General features: G+C 40.9%; 1 protein-coding gene across 10 annotated transcripts in view; it reads left to right on the top strand.

Annotated features, from left to right (window-relative positions):
* The window catches only part of ACSL3 (acyl-CoA synthetase long chain family member 3), a 55908-nt gene extending 37600 nt beyond the window's left edge, over positions 1-18308 (top strand). For all 10 annotated transcript variants that reach the window (XM_083613791.1, XM_083613793.1, XM_083613796.1 and 7 more), the window contains 11 exons: positions 539-677; positions 1276-1432; positions 2488-2611; positions 3402-3473; positions 4662-4801; positions 5518-5690; positions 6057-6131; positions 8579-8770; positions 9377-9491; positions 10999-11156; positions 12991-18308. In XM_083613791.1, the coding sequence (XP_083469917.1) occupies positions 539-677; positions 1276-1432; positions 2488-2611; positions 3402-3473; positions 4662-4801; positions 5518-5690; positions 6057-6131; positions 8579-8770; positions 9377-9491; positions 10999-11156; positions 12991-13154 (1509 nt within the window). In that variant the 3' untranslated portion in view covers positions 13155-18308. The remainder of the gene's footprint in view (positions 1-538; positions 678-1275; positions 1433-2487; positions 2612-3401; positions 3474-4661; positions 4802-5517; positions 5691-6056; positions 6132-8578; positions 8771-9376; positions 9492-10998; positions 11157-12990) is intronic.
* The last annotated feature ends 3751 nt before the right edge of the window (positions 18309-22059 follow it).

Here is a 22059-nt window from a genome sequence, read left to right as displayed (position 1 = left end):
CCATAAAAATATATTAGCACTGTTAGCAGCTTAAGGTAAAGGTAAAGAGACCCCTGACCATTAGGTCCAGTCGTGACTGACTCTGGGGTTGCGGCGCTCATCTCGCTTTATTGGCCGAGGGAGCCAGCGTACAGCTTCCGGGTCATGTGGCCAGCATGACTAAGCCGCTTCTGGCAAACCAGAGCAGCGCACGGAAACACCGTTTACCTTCCCGCTGGAGCGGTACCTATTTATCTACTTGCACTTTGATGTGCTTTCGAACTGCTAGGTTGGCAGGAGCAGGGACCGAGCAACGGGAGCTCACCCCATCACGGGGATTCGAACCGCCGACCTTCTGATCGGCAAGCCCTAGGCTCTGTGGTTTAACCCACAGCGCCACCTGCATCCCCACCTAGCAGCTTAGATGACATCAAATTAGCTTTTTTGAATGTGCTCTATTTACAGCAGGTTGAACTATTAAAGTATAGAATGCAAATGTAGGGCATTATGATTATTATGATGGAAACAATTAAACTGTTTGCCCCATCTTTTTCTGCAGAGTATTGCTTCTCAGATTCCTCTGATGCGCCATATTATTACTGTGGATGGCACACCAACAACATGGTCGGAATTCCCCAAAGGGGTAATCGTTCACACGATGGCATCTGTTCAAGCTATGGGAGAGAAAACAGAAAACTGTACGTATACCTTTTCCTTTTTCCTAATGATAGTATTTTCTTGAAAAAAGTGAAGGAAATCTAAGACATGATAATGCTAAATGTGGTTAATATCTTGCCAGTTATATTCTGCCCAGGGTATATGGTGGATGAGTGTTGTGTTGATAACTTACTATTTTTAGTGTATGTTTGTTTAATCAGGATACAGAGTTTGCGTAGCAGTATTTTTTTAAGAAAATAACTTCTAAGGAATACCTGATATCAGGTGAACCTACCAGTGGAAAGGTGCATCCTGGTTGCTAGTAAAACATGAAGGGCAAACGAAGATTCCAGAGAGTACTAGAAAATAAGATGGAAGCAGGAAAAGTGTATTGTAAGGTAGCAGGAAACAGCAGCACTTTAGGACTCCCAGGGTTCCTGTTCCCTAGTGTCCAGAGAAACCACTTATCAGTCCAGCCCTGACTTCACTCATTGGCTTAAAATGGTGACATATAAAAATGTAGAACACATTAAGGTTTACAACAAGAATAACTTAGTAGTCAATATTTTAGATTTTCAGAATCTTTCAATTTTGCTTTCTTTCAAATTGTTTTGACGTTTGCTTCTTTTTTGTTTTAAGTTCCAGCCAACAAGCAGAAGCAGAGACCGTTGCCGTCGGACATTGCAGTAATAATGTATACCAGTGGTTCTACAGGTGTCCCAAAAGGCGTTATGATCTCGCATTGTAATCTTATTTCTGGCATAACTGGGATGGCTGAAAGGATTCCTAATCTTGGGTATGTAACACACGTAATCCTAAATGACGCTTTTATCGCTTTATCTCTAAAATTATTGAAATGAACACATTAGTGTATATGTTGTTAACGTCCTTAGAGAAATATAGTACAATGCTGGCTTTAATTAAACTTCTGTTGCACAAAAAGAACCCCTACTGTAAGAACTCTTCATGCTCACCTAAAATGTTGGAATATATGTGGTCAAATTGTTCTGGTTTATGTTCTTTAGTATTGGATATTCAGAAAAGAGAAGTTCTGCGACTGTTTTGGAAGTCTGGCAAGAGTACCATTTTCAGTACAAATAGATTGTCAGGAATGATAAATCACAAAAAAACCCAGACCTTTTTGCACTAGTGTGATTGTATTTTGCAAAGACAAACATGTTTATTGAAACCTCAAAGCTATTTGGAACAAGGGCTTTCCTGTAGCTTTGTTTACCCTTTGATAGTTGAAGCTTAAATATACTGCAGAGACAGCCATCCATGGCCAAATGGGTGGGGGCGTCTACTTGCCAATACCTGAAATTGCAGTAACATCAAGTGACCTCTTTTTGGCGAAGCAGATTTTGAAATGAAACCACACCAGAAAAGTCACAGCACCAGTTCCTGCAACCTCCCTTTTGGCTTAGCCCTGTATTTACCTTCCCCGACAACTGATGTCCTATGACTTGGGGCTAGGGCAGATGAGTGTGTGACTTGGCCAAAACTGCCTCATAGGCCAAATGGGGAGACTTTGTGGACCAGAGGTCCCCCCCCCCCCCGCAATGGTGCTGCATTTTATGTTAATTAAGTAGGGAGATGAAATGTTCTGACTGATTTAAGAAGAAGAATGGTTAGTAGTCTTACTTCTGGTAAATCATGCTGCCAGAATGCTTTACCACATGCATGAGGAGAACGTATAATTCAGCCTGCTCTTGTTTAAATATGACAATATGCCAGCATTGCAAAGTTGTTGGGCCAGGATGCTCTTTAGATTATAATGCTGCTGCAGTCTCAAGCAGTGGGTTGACACAACTTGGCACAGAGCTTACCATAATCTCTCTCTTATTCCTCTAGAGAGAAAGATACTTACATTGGATACTTGCCACTTGCTCATGTTTTGGAGTTAAGTGCTGAACTTGTTTGCTTGACTCACGGATGCCGTATTGGCTACTCATCACCTCAAACATTAAGTGATCAGGTAAGGTTCTCCCACTTCCAAACAAATCAGACCATAGCACGGTTCTTAAAAGCACGTTTTTCTACTACACAAATTCCCCTTCTGACACTCCACACTAATAGGGGAAAAAGCTGAACAAGCACACAGTCTGCTTGGCTTAGACCTTGTATCAATGGTAGCTTCTTCACGGCAGTCAGTAGTTCTGATCTACTATGCAGCAGTGATTCATTTATGAATCTGCCTCAGTTCAGCTGAAAAAGCACTTTTAAGGGTATTTACAATTAAGGGTTGCCTGCCCAAAGATGAAGGTAAAGAAGTGGTGTTTCTGTCCTAAAAGAAGGTTCTTTGTATGGTTTGGGCAATTTGTTTTAAGCATGGAAACTGAGTGCATTTTACCCTTATAATTTGTGCACATTCTGCCCTAATACTGCCTTGCGTGTAAGTGCTTAATAAACACACAAGCATAATGTGACTAATCCCCCCCCTTTTTTCAAAATCTGCATCCACTTTCCAACTGTACACATAACATTTTGTGTCCAACTACCCACTGAAAACAACCTTGGACCATAGTAACAAATTACACATTTTTAAACTTGTCTAAAATATATGTGAAATTAAGTATTTGTCTACTTAACAGGATATCTGTTTCAATATCTCTTGACGAAAATATGTCGTAGATGCTTTCTGACCCAGCGCTATGGTGAAACGTGATTTTTTTTCAGTGTGTGCATCTTTTACGCCGGGCAAACAAGAGGATTTTTGATGAAGACTAACTTAAGGTTACATGTTGCTTTCTTCACTTCTCTTTTAGTCCTCTAAAATAAAGAAAGGAAGTAAAGGTGATGTTTCTGCACTGAAGCCAACTCTAATGGCAGCTGTGCCGGTAAGTTGTGCATTTGAAGCCTGCCTTTTTCACGAGTTACATACGATGAGATGATGATTTGAAGGTAGTTTAGTACCTTAGGAATTTCTCTATTGCCCGCTTAAGCGGTTCCCAGGTAATGCTTCATTCACTATGGCAGTGCATGGGGATAATATGTGGGATCTCATGGCAGCTCTGTTGTTGCTTCACTAAATGCCTCCTGCTTCTGGAACTTCCCTGAAATATCCACATGGTTGGGTGAATTCATGTTTTCAATAAACAACAATGATAAAACTAATCCTGCCAATTTATATTATTAATAAACATCGTATTAATATTTACTATGACATGTTTCCTGACAATCACAAGTGGAATAAAGCTTATTTTCCTCTCGCCTCCTCAGTGCAGCCCCCCCTAAAGTAGTATGAGCAGATAGATTTGAGGGGAAAACAGTTAACGTTTGAAGTTGTTTTATGCCAAGCTTTCTGTTATGGTTCATGCTGTGTATCGGGTGGGGAACTGCTGGCCCACAGGCGAAACTTGGCTTGCCAGGCCTCCCCAATTGTCCCACCAGGCCATTTTTTAGGAAGCTGTGTCCACCCACCCTAGACCTGAAGTTGTCCATGATGTTGGTAAGGATGGGGCTTCAGAGGAACAGTTGGGAGCTTAAAGTGAGCTCTGGGTTATTTTTCTGGCGTTGATGGGTGGTGAGAGCACACCTTGCTGAAGGAGGGGGAAGCTGTTTCCATTCAGTTGAAACTACTTCTCTCTCCCAGTGCTGCTCTTTGAACCTCCAAAAGCTGGAGGTTAAAGTGTTGCACTGTTTGAAAGCCCTTTCCCAAACAGTCCTACACTGCTCTTTAAAACCTCTGTGCTGCTCCTCAAACCTCTGAAGACTGGAGATTTCGGAAGCAGTGCAGAATGGTTAGGGAAAGGGCTTTCCAACAGCCCTTTGTAAACAGCATGGTACTGCTCCTTATGGCCCTGTTTTAGGAGGTTTCAGGAGCTACGTGGAGATGTTTGCAAAGGGCTTTCAAGAAGCCCTGCACTGCTCTTTGAACTCCTGAAAACCAAAGCCCACCTGTCAAATTTGGCCTGCCCCTTCTAATGTTCTCTAATACTAATGCCCTCAGAGACCTGTGCAGTAAATCGAAATTTATCGCCTGTTGCTGACTTGCTTTGATACGCCTAATTCATTTCTGTAACTAGGAAATCATGGATCGAATCTACAAAAATGTCATGAATCGAGTTAACGAAATGTCCAATTTCCAACGTAATCTGTTTATATTGGCTTATAATTACAAGATGGAACAGATTTCAAAAGGCTACACTACTCCATTGTGTGACAGGTAGGTCTGAGGGAGTTTTTCCCCTTAAGGGGTGAAGATTTTACTTGGGGAGATGGACGGATGAAGAGCGGCCTGCATGGCTTAATCTGTCACGGAACCAGGACACTTTTGCTGGCTATTAGAAGACAGGGCTAGGTAGCAATACACAAATCTGGTAGTCTGGATGGGAGGATAGATACCTTAATTAATGATCAAAACCAGTACTTTGAATTGAGCCTGGAAATAAATTGAAGAGTATTGCCGTTGTTTTCCGAGTGTCTTTGGGCATATTTATGTGGGAAAGCAGCATGCAAATAGTAAAAATAATAAAGTATTTAAAAGAAAGAAAAAACCATTTATATTACTCTGTTGCCTAGTCTGTATTGCCCGGTCTGTATTCCCTCTCATCTGCCTTTGTTTATAAACTTACACACACACTTTCTAGGAGTACGGTAATTCCCATTAAAATCAGTGGGACTTACTTCTCAATAAGCATGCATAGAATTCAAAGCATAGAATATGATGCCTTTCCATAGAAAAGCCATGCTCAAAGTGGCTAACTACAGGAGTAGCTATAAATAATAAGCAAAACACATCAAAAAGTATACAAAATCGAACAATTTCCACATAAATTGTGCCATATATGTTGCAGAACTTGCTATGTGCAGTGATTTCCGATTCTTTATCATTGATATTATTTTTATTGAGCAATAAAAACATACTCTTAACCTTTTTAGACTTATTTTCCGGAAAGTCCGGATGCTGCTGGGTGGCAAGATTCGGGTCTTGTTGTGTGGAGGAGCTCCACTTTCTGCAGCAACTCAGAGATTCATGAACATCTGTTTCTGTTGCCCAGTGGGACAGGGCTATGGACTAACAGAATCCTCTGGGGCTGGAACGATAACAGAAGGTAAGTGGCGGGTTTAGGTTGAGGTGCCAATCCAGGTATAGAGATATAGTTAGGTGTTACCAGTAAAGTCATAGTACTTTACTCTCTCTGTAAAGTTGACATGTACTTTAATATGGAATTTTCTTCTATATTAATGTATTTTTTAACTGCTGATTTGTCAGTCTTTTAGGTCAGCTTGTTTTTACACCTAACTTTTCTTGATAATTATTAATGTCTAGTTTAGAGGTTTTTATGATTTAAGTGGTATACAAATTCTATTAAATAAAGAAAAACAAATGGTGCATGGGATATTCAAAGAAATATTTAGATGGTTTCTAAGCTGTACCTCTTGAGTTCCTAATGGTGTCTTACTTTCCAAAATTTCAGTTTGGGACTATGCCACAGGCAGAGTGGGAGCACCCTTGGTTTGCTGTGAAATCAAGCTCATGAATTGGGTAGAAGGTAGGAAGTTCTTAATTCAATGTGTGATTATTATCCTTTTGTTTGAAGACAGACTGAAATGTTTTGTTTAAATAGAATAATGTGGCAGTGATCCAGTGAGCTCTTTATTAACATGCTTCCAAAGGCTGGCTTGCTGGTGGCTGGACTAAAAGCAACTCCCTCTGGTGTTTCATAAACTACCTATGAGAGCAGAACTAGTCCTAACATCAGAGATCATTTATCAGCTTTCCCATGATGATATTTCCCCCGCATTAGCTTTAAAAACAGCCAGTGGCACCTGATTTGGGTTGAAGATGTAGCCCTGCATTTAATGATCCTTTTCCTTTGACTATTTCCAAGACTGTGAAGCAGCCCACTGAAACTCTTAGCAACAGGTGGAGGGAAGGAAACAGTGATGTCTCTGAGAGAGAAAATTCGGCTTGGGAGGACATGCGTTAGGAGCACAGTACCCCAAACGCAGGTCCCTTCTGCCACACATTCTTCCATGCCTTATGTTCCACAGTGAAAAGCTTGAGGTCAAGAGGCAGGTTGCTTGCTTTCCTCCAGCCTCACTGCCAGCTGAATACCACCCATGATGTGGGTTCCATGCCATCTGAGGAAAGAGAGTTCTTAGCTAAAACCCCTCTGCTCAGCTCACCCTTCCCTTTAAACCTCCCCCCCCCGCAAGGTGCACGTTATCAATTAGTGCAAGGTTTTGTTTGTGTCTTCTCAACGACATCTCAAAAAGTAGTAGTCGGTGGAGAGACAGCTTAGTCAATTCATTGAGCAGAAAGAACAAAGGGTTAAACACAATCCTTTTTCCCTGTCTCTAATTACATTTCCTAAGGCTGCAAACTTATGGTCTCTTGCTATTCTGCACAATATCGTACTGCTGCCTCTCTCCCAGGTGTGAAGTGTTTTAAGTCTCCATAGATTTCCCCCTTAAATTGCCCACACGTAGCTAGATACTGGTAGGTAGCCGTGTTGGTCTGACGCAGTAGAAACATATATATATATAATGTCCAGTAGGACCTTAGAGACCAACTAACTTTGTTCTTGGTATGAGCTTTCGTGTGCATGCACACTTCTTAGTTGATCTCTAAGGTGCTGCTGGACATTTTTTTTAATTTTTTTAATATATTTCTATAGTGCTAGTCTTCCCCTATCTGCCCTGTGTAGGTTATAGGCACAAGGGGTTTTTGGAGCTCTTATTTCCCATCTTTCAGACAAGAGAAATGTCAACCTAGGAACATAAGAACCTAGGAACATCTACTCCATCCTGTTCTCATGGTGTCCAACCAGCCACACATGCCAAACTCATAAGCTGGACCTGAGCACCAGAGGACTCTTCTCTCCTGTGGTTTCCACCAGTCGCAACTTATGGAAGGCAAATGAGTATGGATGCATTCCATAAGAAATAGGAATCCTGAATTCATGCTGGGAAGAAATGATACATTGGTTTTCTTGCTGAACATCTTGTGTCAATTTTTCAATAAATCACCTGTCGTGTTGTGCACAGAAATGTTGGAATAAATATTCTTAAAAGAAAGCGCAAGAAGATCAGCAATATTTTCAGCGTATTTGTTCTATTTTCAGCAGTCTGGATAAATAATCCAAGCACTATATATTTTTGTTTCTCTCTTAAATTATATTATAAAGATAAAGAGAAACATACACAAGGACTTGCAATGCTTCAAAATGCTGGATTCACTAAAGTTCAGTGTAAACTGCATTTGATTTGTTTCCCTGCTTACTTTGAGCCTCATGATGGAAACTGTGAGTCATTGTTAATGAGATAAATGTAGACAACTAGGTCTATAAAACTGGCACCCTAACAGCTGTGTGTTAGAGTGGATTGTTTGGATTCAGATGTGGAAGACTTGGGCTCAAAATCTTCTTAGGCATTGCTTTCAGGGCCACTGCACATACTAACCTCTGTGTTGAGAAAAGTAATCTGCATATTGGAAGAGCACATGTTTTGCCCCATTGCATCATATATCCTCTTCCATTTTGCTAAGTATGTGTGAAGTGGCATCTCATTTCATCTGTTATCTAAATAAGCTGTACAATCAACTAATGACATCTCTAGACAGCTTTTGAAGTTCAAATTGATTCATTCGCATCCCGTGCTCCCTGAAATTGGCTTGTCTGGGGTCAGGAGACACCCCAGAACAGCACACAAGGGAGGAAAGGGGGATTGTTCTATCTGGCAAGCTGTAATACTTGTGCTGTTGGAACATTCATCACAGTGCAACAGTGAATTCCACCCAAAGTTCTCTTCCTCTGCACATCCTCAGTGGTTTGGGCATTGTAACATTCTGAGGTATTATTGCTTACGGTTTTCAAATTTATGTTGCCTTGAAACATAGCATAACATATTTTGGAATGTGGCTACTCTGTATTTTAAAAATATACGGTAATTATTTACACATTAACACCCGCCCCCCTTCATGGAATTGATATTATAGGTGGATACTTTAACACAGACAAACCATATCCTAGAGGTGAGATTGTTATTGGAGGTCAGAACATAACTATGGGCTACTACAAAAATGAAGAACGAACCCGAAGTGATTTCATGGTGGATGAGAATGGACAGAGGTGGCTCTACACTGGTGACATTGGGGAATTCCAGGCAGATGGTTGTCTAAAAATTATTGGTGAGTTAATCCTGTAATATTTGACTGAGCTAGACTGTTGCAGTAATACCATTTCATGCCATGAACATGGTTTTTCTATGATTTATATGAGCATGTTCAAGATTTAAATGCATGTTGTAGGACTTTATGAAGTCACTAGACAAAAGGTTTAATGCAAGATCATTTTTTTAAAAAGTCCAGCCCATGATTGATCTGTTGAAGGGCTAAGCACATTAGCAGAAGTTAGCCACAGAAATCCAGTCTAGATAATTAAATCTCAAATTTCCCTGAAGAGGGAATGATTACGGAATTCTGTGAAGCTGGTCCTGAAGACCTTCGCTTCATTACTGTATTTTAGTTTTTACTATTATATTGATGATTAGGCTTTTGGTGTTAGGAAATGGATATCTTAAATGGTTTCATATTGTATAGGATTTGGATGGTTTTGTATATCTTTGTGAGCTGCTTTGTGGAGTGTGGTTCACAAAAGGCAGAATAGAAATCCGTTAAGTAAATAAAAATAAAAGAAACTCCACGTCTGCAGTGAGTCTCCTCCTGTACACCTGTGTTTAATGTATTCTGAACTTTTAATGAATATCACGTTAATTTTATTTCCCCTTTTTATAGATCGGAAAAAAGACCTTGTAAAACTTCAAGCGGGAGAATATGTTTCTCTCGGTAAAGTTGAAGCTGCTTTGAAGAATCTTCCACTGATAGATAATATTTGTGTATATGCGAGCAGGTAAGACAGCCCATGTAATCTTGCGTTTGTGCTAGAGCAGTGTTTGCATCTAGAAACTTTTATATGCTTTTAGCTGAAAAGTTATCACATGCCCTTTTGAATTTGCATAGACTTGATAGGAGAATAAATTCCTTCTGATCCATTCATCACCAGCTGGTGAATCAATGGCAAAGAAGAAGAAAAATTAAAGCTAGCTGTGAGTTACTGTCCAAAAACATCCATATTTAATTGTCTTTGAAGGGAACTGCTAATAGGTTTTTGTCCCAAGACCAACTGCTGAATTGGTTTACAGAACTCCCATAAGCTTAGATCTTGGCTACATGTTACAGCTGTTCACACTGGAAGCAGATACTGGAATCCTGAAGCTCTCCTTCCCACATCTTGTCCTGTCGGGCAAGGAGAAATGGAGTGTCTTCAAGCCCCGACTCACCCATTGCCTTTCCCTGATCTCCTAGGAAGGAGGAAGGGTACCGAGCAAATGAAAAGAGTAGGAAATAGCTTTTTGCCTGACAGAGGTGTTTTGTTTTTCTTCATTTTAATCTAGTGCGTCCTGTGGAAAGTGCAATTGCAAATCTTCATTGTTCCCCATCAACTCCTACTGACACTTAACAAACAAGATTTAACTAATCAGTAAGATTTAACATCCTGCCAACCTAGCAGTTCGAAAGCACCTCAAAGTGCAAGTAGATAGTTAGATACCGCTCCGGTGGGAAGGTAAATGGCGTTTCCGTGCGCTGCTCTGGTTCGCCAGAAGCGGCTTAGTCATGCTGGCCACATGACCCGGAAGCTGTACGCCGACTCCCTCGGCCGATAAAGCGAGATGAGCGCCGCAACCCCAGAGTCGGCCACGACTGGACCTAATGGTCAGGGGTCCCCTTTACCCTTTTAAGATTTAACAATTGTCTCCTTGCCTGAAAAAAAGTATTTCCTGCTCCTTTGGTTTCACAGGGGCTCTGTTGCTGACGGTCTTTAAAGGTTTGTTCCTGTAATGTCAAACCATGGTTTTGGTTTTATGTCTGAGCAAGTCTGATACGATGGCTTTACAGTGTAAACTTGCCATGGTATGTGTAAACTTGCCATGGGGTGCACACTGCAATAGTAACTCTCTGGCAAAAGTAACATGTGCTCCACTCTATACTTGGGCATAAGTTTAGGAAAAAATGTGATCCATGTACAGTGGTACCTCGGGTTAAGTACTTAATTCGTTCCGGTGGTCCGTTCTTAACCTGAAACTGTTCTTAACCTGAAGCACCACTTTAGCTAATGGGGCCTCCTGCTGCCGCTGCGCCGCCAGAGCACAATTTCTGTTCTCATCCTGAAGCAAAGTGCTTAACCTGAAGCACTATTTCTGGGTTAGCAGAGTCTGTAACCTGAAGTGTATGTAACTTGAAGCGTACGTAACCTGAGGTACCACTGTATAGTAAAATACAAAAAGTTGCATAAAGCCAAGAAGAAATATAAACATCAGTCTGAAATGGTGTGCATCTCTCTCGCTCTCTCTTTTTAGTTTCCAGTCTTACGTCATTGGATTTGTTGTGCCAAACCATAAAGAACTTAAAGAGTTAGCACGAAAGAAAGGATTTAAAGGAACTGTGGAGGAGATATGTAACAGTCCTGAAATGGAAAAAGAAGCACAGAAGATTATAGCTGAAGCTGCTCACATAGGTAAGCAAAATTGGGAAGTAAAATGCAGAACAGCTGTTAATTAAAGAAAGGTATCAGAAAAGTGATAGGATCTTATTGAAAATATTAGATTCATTTTCATCACCACTAGTTGTTGAGGAATTGCTTAAAAAACAACAATTAAAAATTACAGAAGAGTTTCATCTGCTTTCCCACATCCTGTTTCCCACACTAGCCAACCACATACTTCCAGGAAGTTCACAATCAAGGCATTAAGGCAACAGCTCTTCCCTGCTATTGCTGTTCATATTCCCCATTCACCTACTCATCTTCCATGAATGTGACTAATCTCCTGTTGAAGACCTCTAAGCTCATGTTCATCACCACATCTCATTGCATGGGATTCCACAAATTAATGGTTCATTGTGTAAAATACCTCATTTGTCTGCCTTGAATTTGCTGCCCATTTCTTTTATTGGATGACACCAGCTTTAGTATAGTATTGTCAAAGCGGGAAGAACTTGCTTTCTGCACCCCATACCTGTTTTTCAAAACCTCTGTGATTCCCATTCTTCTAAGCTAAACACCCAAAATGTTTTAGCCTTTCCTCAGAGGGGATGATGCTGCAGTTCCTTGATCGTTGTGGTTGACCTTTTTCTTTTTCTTTTTCTTTTTCTTTTTTAATAATTTTTATTAACTGGCCAATCACATCAAATTAAATCACATCACATAATTCCAAATTACAAAGCCAAATTTTTAAATTTTGTTGGGGGAACCCATACTTCAAGATCCAAAGGGGGATTCAAATCATCTTCTTATTACTGCGTTAATGTCCAAATCAGTCCCAATCAGTCCAGACAAAGTTCATAATTCTATCCAGTCTTATCTTGGTGTTTCCACATCATATCTTGTTCATATGATTTCTATTTTTCCTTTACGATCTCTTCTGTTAGTCTCCTTAAGCCGATAAGCAAAATAATAATCCTGTGTGGATTTCCCGTTCCTCCACTAAGTCCAGATGGTTTCCATATATCTCCTTCGTAGATACCATCGCTCTTTCCATCATGAATTTGGCATTTGTCGCTCTTAAGTCCCACCGAGGAGTTGATCCACGATATGTAAACAACTCTATTTCTCTCTTTCTCCTCCCAGACCCAAGAGCTCCAACAATGCCTCCCAAAATGGCGACGGCATTTTTAACTGCGTCATTCCAAAACTCTTAGCTTTCCAGCTTCATCTTGAAACATTGCTTTGGTTCAAAAGTTTATCTCCACACAGCCTTAAATCCACAGCTTAAGTCCTTAGTTTCTGACTCATTAGGGGAGGAGATTCTTGTTAAATCACATAAGAAAAAGGAAGGCAGGTTTTTCCCCCCCTCCCCCCTCAGTCATTTACCATATCTTGACGTATCTTCTCATATTTTATTCTTGTCTTGTTATCAGAGATCTCTTCTGTCAGCAGTCTTTACTCCCCTTTTTCCTTGAAGCATGTGCAATTTATCTCGTCCAAATTGTTTCTTTTGAAGATGCTTGTAACTAGCGGCGTGAATCAGGGACAGCGTCCAGGAGTGCCGGAATCCCACAGGAGGGCTTTGTGCCTAGTGCCCCCACCCCCACAAATTCGGGGGTGGTATAGGGCACAGCAGGCAAGGGCCGTCCCCCCCACAATCCTGGGGGGGTTAAGGAGGCTAATTACCCCCATCATAGCCTCCAAATTACCTCGTGTGGGTCGGAGAGATGTTATTGTCAGCCATCTTCCGATGCGCCACCTAGTGGCCCCCCGTGGTTGACCTTTTTCTGCCCCTTTCCCAGATCTGTGCTTTCCTCCTTGAAATACACTGTATAATTTCATGTTTTTTATTTTTCTGCTGTTGTAGCTAATCTGGAGAAATTTGAAATCCCACTCAAAATTCGTTTGAGCCCTGAACCTTGGACCCCAGAGACGGGCTTGGTGACCGATGCCTTCAAACTAAAACGGAAAGAGCTTACTGCACACTACCAGGAAGATATTAATCGAATGTATGGAACAAAAATAAAATAATGGTTGTTTTTTCTTGCACCACTTTGCTATGGTGAGCTCAGATCAAATAGGAAATACTTGAATCACATGTCTCATCACTTGGGACCAACATTAAAAACATCTTTATTCACTCTCAGCTTATGCTGTTTCTTCTGATAATATCAGCGTCTTTAACTGGCAGGATTAGTAAAATGTTAAGGCAGAAAATTGGTTGTCTGTCTCCTTTTTCCCTCCCTTAGTTTTTTTCTGCTACCTTGTCAGTGAGTGGATTTTCCTAAACGTCCTTTTGGGCTAACCTGATTTTGAAGCCTCAAGTTTTTAAACCTGATTTATAAATCCTGTATAATGTTTCCATTCGTAACTTTTTGAAGTTTGGATATATAGAGGGAGAACTTGGCTATATACAAAATGATTAGTTTGGGGGCCTTTTTTTACGTAAATATTTAAATATTAAAGAGGTATCAATGTGAAATTATGTACAATGAAATGACTTATAGGTGAAAATCATTGTTGGCCAGAACACCAGATTATTTGTTGCTGTGCAATTGTTTTGTATAAAATTGCAAGAGAAATAGTCTGATATTCTGACTTATAAAGTAACAGCTGAAGTATGTGCCTGACAATTTCCTCCTACATATATATTTTATTTTTATCTGAAATAAGGAAAAATGGTCATGGCAAAGTGCTGTATATAAGCAGGCCTTCCTGCAAAACAAGGGTGAATGAGGCTTGAGTCATGCAAAGTATGTTCTAACACAGCAGATGTGACACCTGTGAATAATCTGTTTAACAGACATAGTTCAATTTTGAAAATATATTGAGGCCATTTTATAAAGAAATTGACTTGTTAAAACTAGTGACAACTCAGTTTTAAATGAATTGCATTCTGATTGACAATGTCCTTTACTAAGATGGGACTTTTATGTGTGTTGATTTTTATCTGCTTTACAATTCAGGCTGCTTCTCTCTTTTATTATTATTATTATGTGCGTATAAATCAGCAGTTACAGTCCAGTTCAGGTCTAGCTGAAGCCCAAATGTTTTAAGAACACAGTCGATTGTGACGTTCTCCTGCACAAGCCTAGCCAAAATGGATTTGAATTGCGTGTGTGTGTGTGTGTGTATGTGTGTGTGTGTAGGGGGTTTGCACAAGATAAATTCATGGTGGATTGTGCCGTTGGAGAACATTTTCAAATGTACTGATGGTGATTTGTTTACTATTGTCTGTCTCAATGTCATGGGTGCTGATGGAAATGTCGTCTTTAATTACCCCATTCTTGGTACCTTACTCCTGAACGCAAGTTACTTGGGCATATCATTTGCTGTTTCGAAAGAAAACATTATTCCAGATTAACTGTATTTGAGATAATAACCTTGAGTCACATTTTTTTTTGGTCATTGTTGTGCCCAAAATCTTCAATTTGAAAATGTGTTCCTTTGTGTGCTTCATTATAAATACTACCATTGGGCTCCAGTCCACATGCTCTGGCACAGATACCTGTAGAAGCAGAACATGATGAACTGCAGAATTGGGGAAAGCAGTGTACAGGCAATGGCATGGGCATGCTGTGCTTTTCCTGACATTGAAGTGGTGGCGCAGCCCTTGCTGATTCAGTTCTGTGTGGGCATCTGAGGGTTAACTGGAGTTCCAGATTGTTATGATGTGTTGAGAAAGTTTTAAGTGCCACATAAGGTCTCAGTCTGGAAAACCTTTCAATATTTGGTTAATCTACTTACCCCCCCCCCGGCAATATTACAAGTATAATTGCTATGGTCAACTTGAGAATATAGAAGATGTAGAGTAATTGATATCCAATTGTGACATCCCACAAATGAGATTTCTCCTTCCTTTCCTCTTCCTTACAGCCCCCTTGTGCCCCCCCAATTCTACTTGGTTGGGTGATCCTCTGGAGCAGGTTGGGGGCTGGGGGAGGCACATCTGGTGCAACGGTTGATCTCTCCCATACACGAGTAAGTCTGAAGTGTGGAAGAGGCTTTAATTTGAAAAGGTTTACTTTCTTTTCTATCAAATTACGAAAACAGTGGCCTTGGACCTATATCTTGGTTAGTAGGGCATTGGATATTCAGATTTTGGACACTATCTGGCCAGCATTAAGCACTTTAAAACCCATTGATGGAGAATGAAAGCTTGCTTCTCTCCCACTGAAAACAATGGAGCTTACAAATGCTTAATTTTGGTTGAATCATGCCCATCCTTTACTTGAAAAAAATCTGTGGCCACAGATTCTTAAAAAGCTTTAATTGGGGAGGCAAATTAACTATTGCATCTTAATTAGAAAAAAATTCAGAATGTGTATAGAGTGATATGTTCTCCTAATATATGGAGTTGTATTGCAAAGTGTCAGGTAGGTTTCTATAATTAAAATGAGTTGGCTCACTAATTGAAGATACTACTGTATTCCTTGGGAACTCAATTAATGCATTAGGACTTTGCATTTGGTTTATTCTTTTTATGTTATGAAACGAAATAGGCTGGTGGAATTATCTAAATCTGCCTTCCCCAACCTGCTGTTCACCTGATTTTCTGGACTACAACTCCCATCACCCCCCAGCCAGTAGGGCCAGGATGGTCCAACAATGCCTGGAAGGCACAAGGTTGGGGCAGCCTGATCTAAGCTAAGATACAAGATCCCACAGCTGCAAATGAGTAATTGAAGTTCATTTTTTTTAATTTTCAAAATCACTTTGGATATCATTTTAAAAATTACGGTGTTTAAGTTGCCTTGGCCATGAAAACTCATTTGGAGAAAAATAAGGTAGATGGGTGTTAAAAATATTTCTTTCATCTTGAATTGCTCAATTTCACATTTATCTAGTTCCTCTATTGTGCTTAAAAATGTTACATACCTTCTTTAATAACAATTTGTGGGAATAGCATTTGTGACACAATCCAGAACTAAATCCATTGTTCTATTGAAATCAATAGACTGATCAGTCTATTGAGTCCAGTGGGTCTGCTCTGAGAATGACAAATGTTAGATACTGCCCTCCGTTTTTTAAAAGCATTAGATGACACATTTCTGATTGTATGGGTTCAACTTTGTCATTAAAACTGATGGATTTTTAAAATCATTGCTAACATATCTCTGAGAATTCTCACAAATTAGTTTTCTGAGCATCACTGTGCTCTCTTTATTGGAGAAATGTTGTATATGACAGCTATTGTTTGCAGTGAAGATACCAAATGACCTAACATGTGGCTCCATGGAATAGCTTATTTCCATTGAATGGTTTTCATGCTGGAGGGTTCTTTATGCTTTTTTAGATTCAGGTACTAAAGCAAAGAACCAAAGTGAAAAGACTATGGGCCATAAATAGTCTTTGATCACCAAAATTAAAGGAGTGGGGTTTTTTGGGTTTGTTTTTTGGCAGTCTCTTTTTTATTTTCCTTGTTTGTGCTGCAGTATCTTCTAGGCTGTTGAACTGTGAGCATTCTTTCATCCCTCTGGCTGCATGCCATCGTGGCTGCTCTGCAGCAGGACCAGAAGTAGAAGTGAGCACAGGCAGTAGGCCTTCCTTAGCAACCAGACCTGGAAACGCAGTTGTGTAGCTTCAGAAACTTAAAGAGCCTTGCCATTTTTAAAAAAGCCATTGCTAGACATTGCATGGCAACTGTGTGTAAACATCTTTTTGAAAAAGAAAAGAGCTGCAGAGGAGAAGTCCTTCTTGAGCTTTGGCCTTCAAGCAGTTTTCTGCTTGCCTCTATCACCACTTTTCTACCCACACAGCAAAAATATATTTTGAAAAGCAGTTGAGAGAAGCAGTCCTGAATTAAAGAAATGGGCTGGAGTGAGACAGGGTTCAGCAATTCCTCCCTCTGCTTAAGAGTACAGCTCCCATAGCTGCTTCCCCACATTTTCCAAAATAGTAGGGAGATTGTTATGTAGCTATATGCTACTCTAGCTTTGACCCACAGGGACCATTTGGGACCATTCGCTTCCTGTCCCAGTGAAAAGATGTAGTTTTGAAAGATGGATTTCAGCATTAAATGTGATTAAGATATTCCTGCTGCCAAGGGGGGATCTGCCTTCCCATAGGATTCCACACTGCTGTGGGATCTAGTGAGTAATGTGACCACCTGCATGTGAGTGATCCTGTGGATTTTGCCAGCTTAAAACCACAAAGGTTCAAGCCACAAGAATGTGATTTCCACAGGACTGCAGATGTGGGAAGAGGTCCATAGTTATTCAAGATAGGAACTATGGGGAAACAGAATGAACTGTAAAAGTGCCACATTTTTTTTAAAAAAGTTCAGGGTTTAAAAAATCAATACATTTTGCCCCAGATACTGCATGTATCCTTGAACAAGGAGAAGCAAAGCTTCATGTGGAAATGAATGTAAAAGAAATTGCCCAAGCACTTCTTCCTGTCATTCATTTCACCAGGTCTTGTGATGGAGCCCCATGCAAACTCTGTAGAAAAGAATAAAGCAGCAGTGATTGTACCCTTTTATGTCAGGAAACACTTTTTATGTGGTTTTACTGATGCTGCTGCTATTGCAGTTTACAATTAATACATCTATTTACCTCAAGGGGAAGCTGTCTTTTTAGCAGTAAAATAATTCGCTGAAGTTAAAGCTAAAAGCAGTGTGCAATTAAAACTCAAAATGAAGCCTACAAGTGTTCTCTGGGCTTTTGCTTTTTAGCAAAGATGAGAAAAATGTATAGAGTTGAAATAAAAAACTTCCTTGAGCCTATAATGCTTGAGAATTTATGCAGCAAATTCAGCAGAATAGAAACCCTTAGAAAATAACTGTTGGCTGCAAAAATTCCACAAGGTGGGTTTTCTTTTTTCCTGCTTTAAGACTTCCACTTCACCCATTTGAGTAATTTTTGAAATTTTTAAAGTAAATGTAATGTGTGTGTTCTTCTGGGCTTGTATGAAAATTGTTTGCATTTGTTGTCTTCTAAAGTGGCAAAAAGAGAGAACTGTTTTAAAAGGCTGTACACATATTAGACCAAGCTGAAAACATAACTGGATGACCAGTTCATTGTACTAATTGATTATTTAATGTAAATTCATTCATCTTGGTTGTTATTCTGAACTGCCTGAAAATGTGTCTATCATAACTTGAGTTATATTGTATGAATTATTTATTTGTAATTGGACATTTACACTTCAAAAATAAAATTAAAATTGAGTTTCACAAGTTAATTTGCTTCCTGTTTTGTATTTTTCTAGAGAGTCACCCTGAAGGGCCTTTAACCCTATTCCTTGCTTCATAGAATTAATGACAGTGCAAGCTTATATATTATATGCCTGCTCCATGGGAATTACCTTCAAGTAAGTGCATGCCTAGGACTTGCTGATCAAAAGGTCGGCGGTTCGAATCCCCACGACGGAGTGAGCTCCCGTTGCTCAGTCCCTGCTCCTGCCAACCTAGCAGTTCGAAAGCACGTCAAGTGCAAGTAGATAAATAGGTACCACTCCGGTGGGAAGGTAAACGGCGTCAAGTGCAAGTAGATAAATAGGTACCGCTCCGGTGGGAAGGTAAACGGCTTTCCGTCCGCTGCTCTGGTTCGCCAGAAGCAGCTTCTTCATGCTGGCCACATGACCCGGAAGCTGTATGCTGGCTCCCTCGGCCAATAAAGCGAGATGAGCGCCGCAACCCCAGAGTCGGTCACGACTGGACCTAATGGTCAGGGGTCCCTTTACCTTTTTACCAAGTGCATATACCAGCCTTTCTCAACCTTGGGTCCCTAGATGTCAAGACCCCAAGGTCTCCCTTTATGTTGAATAATAACACCTGCACACAGTATATTAGGGTAAATGGGCAAATTTGGGCCACAACTTTATTGGTTACAGAATGTGAGCGGCATTGGCTTAGGCACTGGCACTGAACTGACTATATCTGACTCCTACCCGGGCTTCGGACAAGATCCACGCCCCCAGATCCCTTTAACGAAATACCCTTAAAATGGAGGGGCAGATGATGGCCACATCTCCCCTCTCCCAAACCAGGCTTTACCAATGCCTAACCGCCAAACCTTCCAAAAGTTGTGACGATTGCTACAAGGTAGGCAGAAACCAAATGGCCAGTGCCAATTTGCCAAGTGGAAAAATTCCTACCAGGCCCCCTCAACAGGCGAACAACCGAGGTCCATAGCAAGGCCAATATGTTGAACGCTTGAAGGGAGGGCGGGAGATCTGCGGAAGCCGGAATGAGAAGGGAGATCCCCTGGCCACGTGGCAGCTTAAAAGCACTAAGCCACACCCTCCGGCCAGGGTCTCCCTGATGACACGGGGGCTTAGCAGGAGGCCACATGGCCTGTCCGCAACACCACCCCATCTGGAAGTGGAGCGGCCTTGTTGGACTACCATTCTCATCATCCCTGACTGCTGCCCCTGCTGGCTCTGGATGATGGGAGTTGTAGTCCAACAACATCTGAGGACCCAAAGTTGAGAAAGCCTGGAATACTGTATATCATTGCATCCAAACTCAGAATTGGGAATGCCTTCTTCAGTTGGAAGAGGAAGCAGTGTCTGCAACCCAAGACTAAAACACTCACTTTGATGCCTTTATGACTGATATTATGACTTTGATGCCTTTATGATGTGCCAGTGCTCCATGCCCCCTGTTCCTGTGATCTAGTCTGTCTTATGTGAACAGCAGCATCAGCAGTGGAGGGGACAAACAGGTGTGTCTTGAGGCATCCTTATCTAGTATAAGCACCCAAGAGCTAGAAAAAGTTTGCTTTCAAAACCAGCCCACTGTTCCAAATTCCTGTGAGCAATTGTGCATTTTTTGCATTTTCTTAAATGGCAAAGCGCAGTATTAGGTGGAGTTGTATCCTGCTGTAGTCTCGCAACTCCTTGGACAGTGTTTAGTCCCCTTTGGGTTTCTGGGAACATTTTGGCAAGAAATACAGAATGTGCATATTTCATGTGAAGAAGAAAAAATCTTGAGAATGTTACATAAATGCCAACACTGAAAATGCCAACATTGATGTAGACCAGATGGTCCAGCAGCTCTACTCTTTTATAGAGGGTTTGGTCCCATTGGAAATGGTGCTTATTTCCTGATTCTGATTCCACAGCACTTTCTGAGGTTTAGTATACACTGCCGGCAGAAGCTGGGATGCTGTAATTGGACAGGAGTTGTCTGTTTAAAAGCCCTAGTGAACACACAGTGATTTGTACAAGCGGCTACATCGCTCCTAACATCATATTGCTCATTGATGCTTGGCTGAACTAGAAACACTTTCCATTGAACTATAGTGCGTTTGAGGTAATACAAAGCTTTCTGCAGCATTTGATCTGTGTCTGTTCTTGCATGTCATTGCTTGTTGTAGCAGTTGCCAAATGATGCACATTAATTTTATTATATTTCATAACATTTATATACAGCTTGATTGTCAAAAAAAGGAAAAACTCTGTAGCAGTTTGTAGGTTCTATCTCTGCAGCCACTCCCATAATAACGTGTAGTGCAGGCATAGGCAAACTTTGGCCCTCCAGATGTTTTGGGACTACAACTCCCATCATCCCTAGCTAACAGGACCAGTGGTCAGGGATGATGGGAGTTGTAGTCCCAAAACATCTGGAGGGCTGAGTTTGCCTATGCCTGGTGTAGTGGGAGAGATTAATGAGTGGGGTCCTACTTTGGAGTTCTTGAAGAAGCAGAAGCCCCCTGAACTTCAGCAGTTGACCACAATTTTTCAATGAGAGAACCTAACTTGGGTTAGTTAAGGTTGTGCCTTCCATATGTTGTTGGTCTGCAAATCCTAGCAACGTGACTCAGCCTAGAGAATCATCTGGGATGATGAGATTCTGGAGGGGCACCACATTGACTATCCCAATCTAACTTCTGGGACTGGTGATTTCAGAACTTGTACATTGTGCCGTTTTAATAGGATTCATTCCGTCATAAACTAGCAAAGTTCCTCAAACGACCTTGACCCAATCTGACATGGTTACTCCCACGCTGTCAATACTTTGGGGATTTCATTGCTTTCATCTGTTTGGTTCTTTTCCCTCTCTCACTCTCCTTAAAGAAAAAAGAATCCCCCCCCAAATATTTCAGCAGTTGTGAGCATAGCTTTCATACTTTCTCTGAAATAGCATACAAACGACAGTGTAAAGTTTGTTGTGGACAGTCGAAGCTGAACTTGCTGTGTGAGGCATAAGACTAGTGTTATTCTATCTGGACGGGTTACTGTTTTTGGACCCAGCTCAAAAGTTCTGCATTTCACCTTTGGAATCCTATGCTACAGGGACCAGGATATCCAAAATACCTTGGCTCTTATGTGTGCCTGTCACTTGGGTCCAACATCTGAGACCCTGCTCCATGTTCCTCTGCCATGGGGGTGGTGGGTGGGCACACATGAGGCAGGGTCTTTTCAGTCTTGGTACTGCAACTCTTGCTTGACCTTCCAAGGAAGGTCTGTGTGGCATAATCAGTGCTGCCTTTTTTTAGTGAATGGTGACTACTTGGCTGTTTAGGATGGTCTTGTGATACAAATCAGACTGGTATTCTGCTGCTGTTGAGGCAATATGATTGTCTTAAACGGCATTGAGAGTGGGTTGGTTTTTTAATGCACTTTCTTTTTCATTTTTTTTTTGGAAATGTTTTAACAGTTCAATTTTTTCTTAGGAATGTTCTTGACTGTTGTTAATTTACTTGGGCATCCATTGAGATCCCCTGAACTAAGAAATACTGTAAATATGTAATCACTAGGGGCTACCACCACTGATCACTCTGCTCACCAACCCTCACCACCTCTTCTGCTACCTTTAACATCTGGAGGGCCACAGGTTCCCTACACCTGAGGTAGAGGTTGCCTTCACATGTAGCAACACCTGCTTAGGTCTGATACATCTATCTGTGAATCTTGCCATTGGATAAATATGTAGAAAAGTTGCAGCTCATTTAAAAGAATGCAACACTCTTTCTGTACAGTTCTAATT

Source organism: Podarcis filfolensis, assembly GCF_964270895.1.
Source record: "Podarcis filfolensis genome assembly, chromosome: 5".
In the NCBI taxonomy this organism is placed as follows: domain Eukaryota; kingdom Metazoa; phylum Chordata; class Lepidosauria; order Squamata; family Lacertidae; genus Podarcis; species Podarcis filfolensis.
Note: the sequence above shows the minus strand (reverse complement) of the source record. Positions and strands in the feature narration are given on the sequence as shown.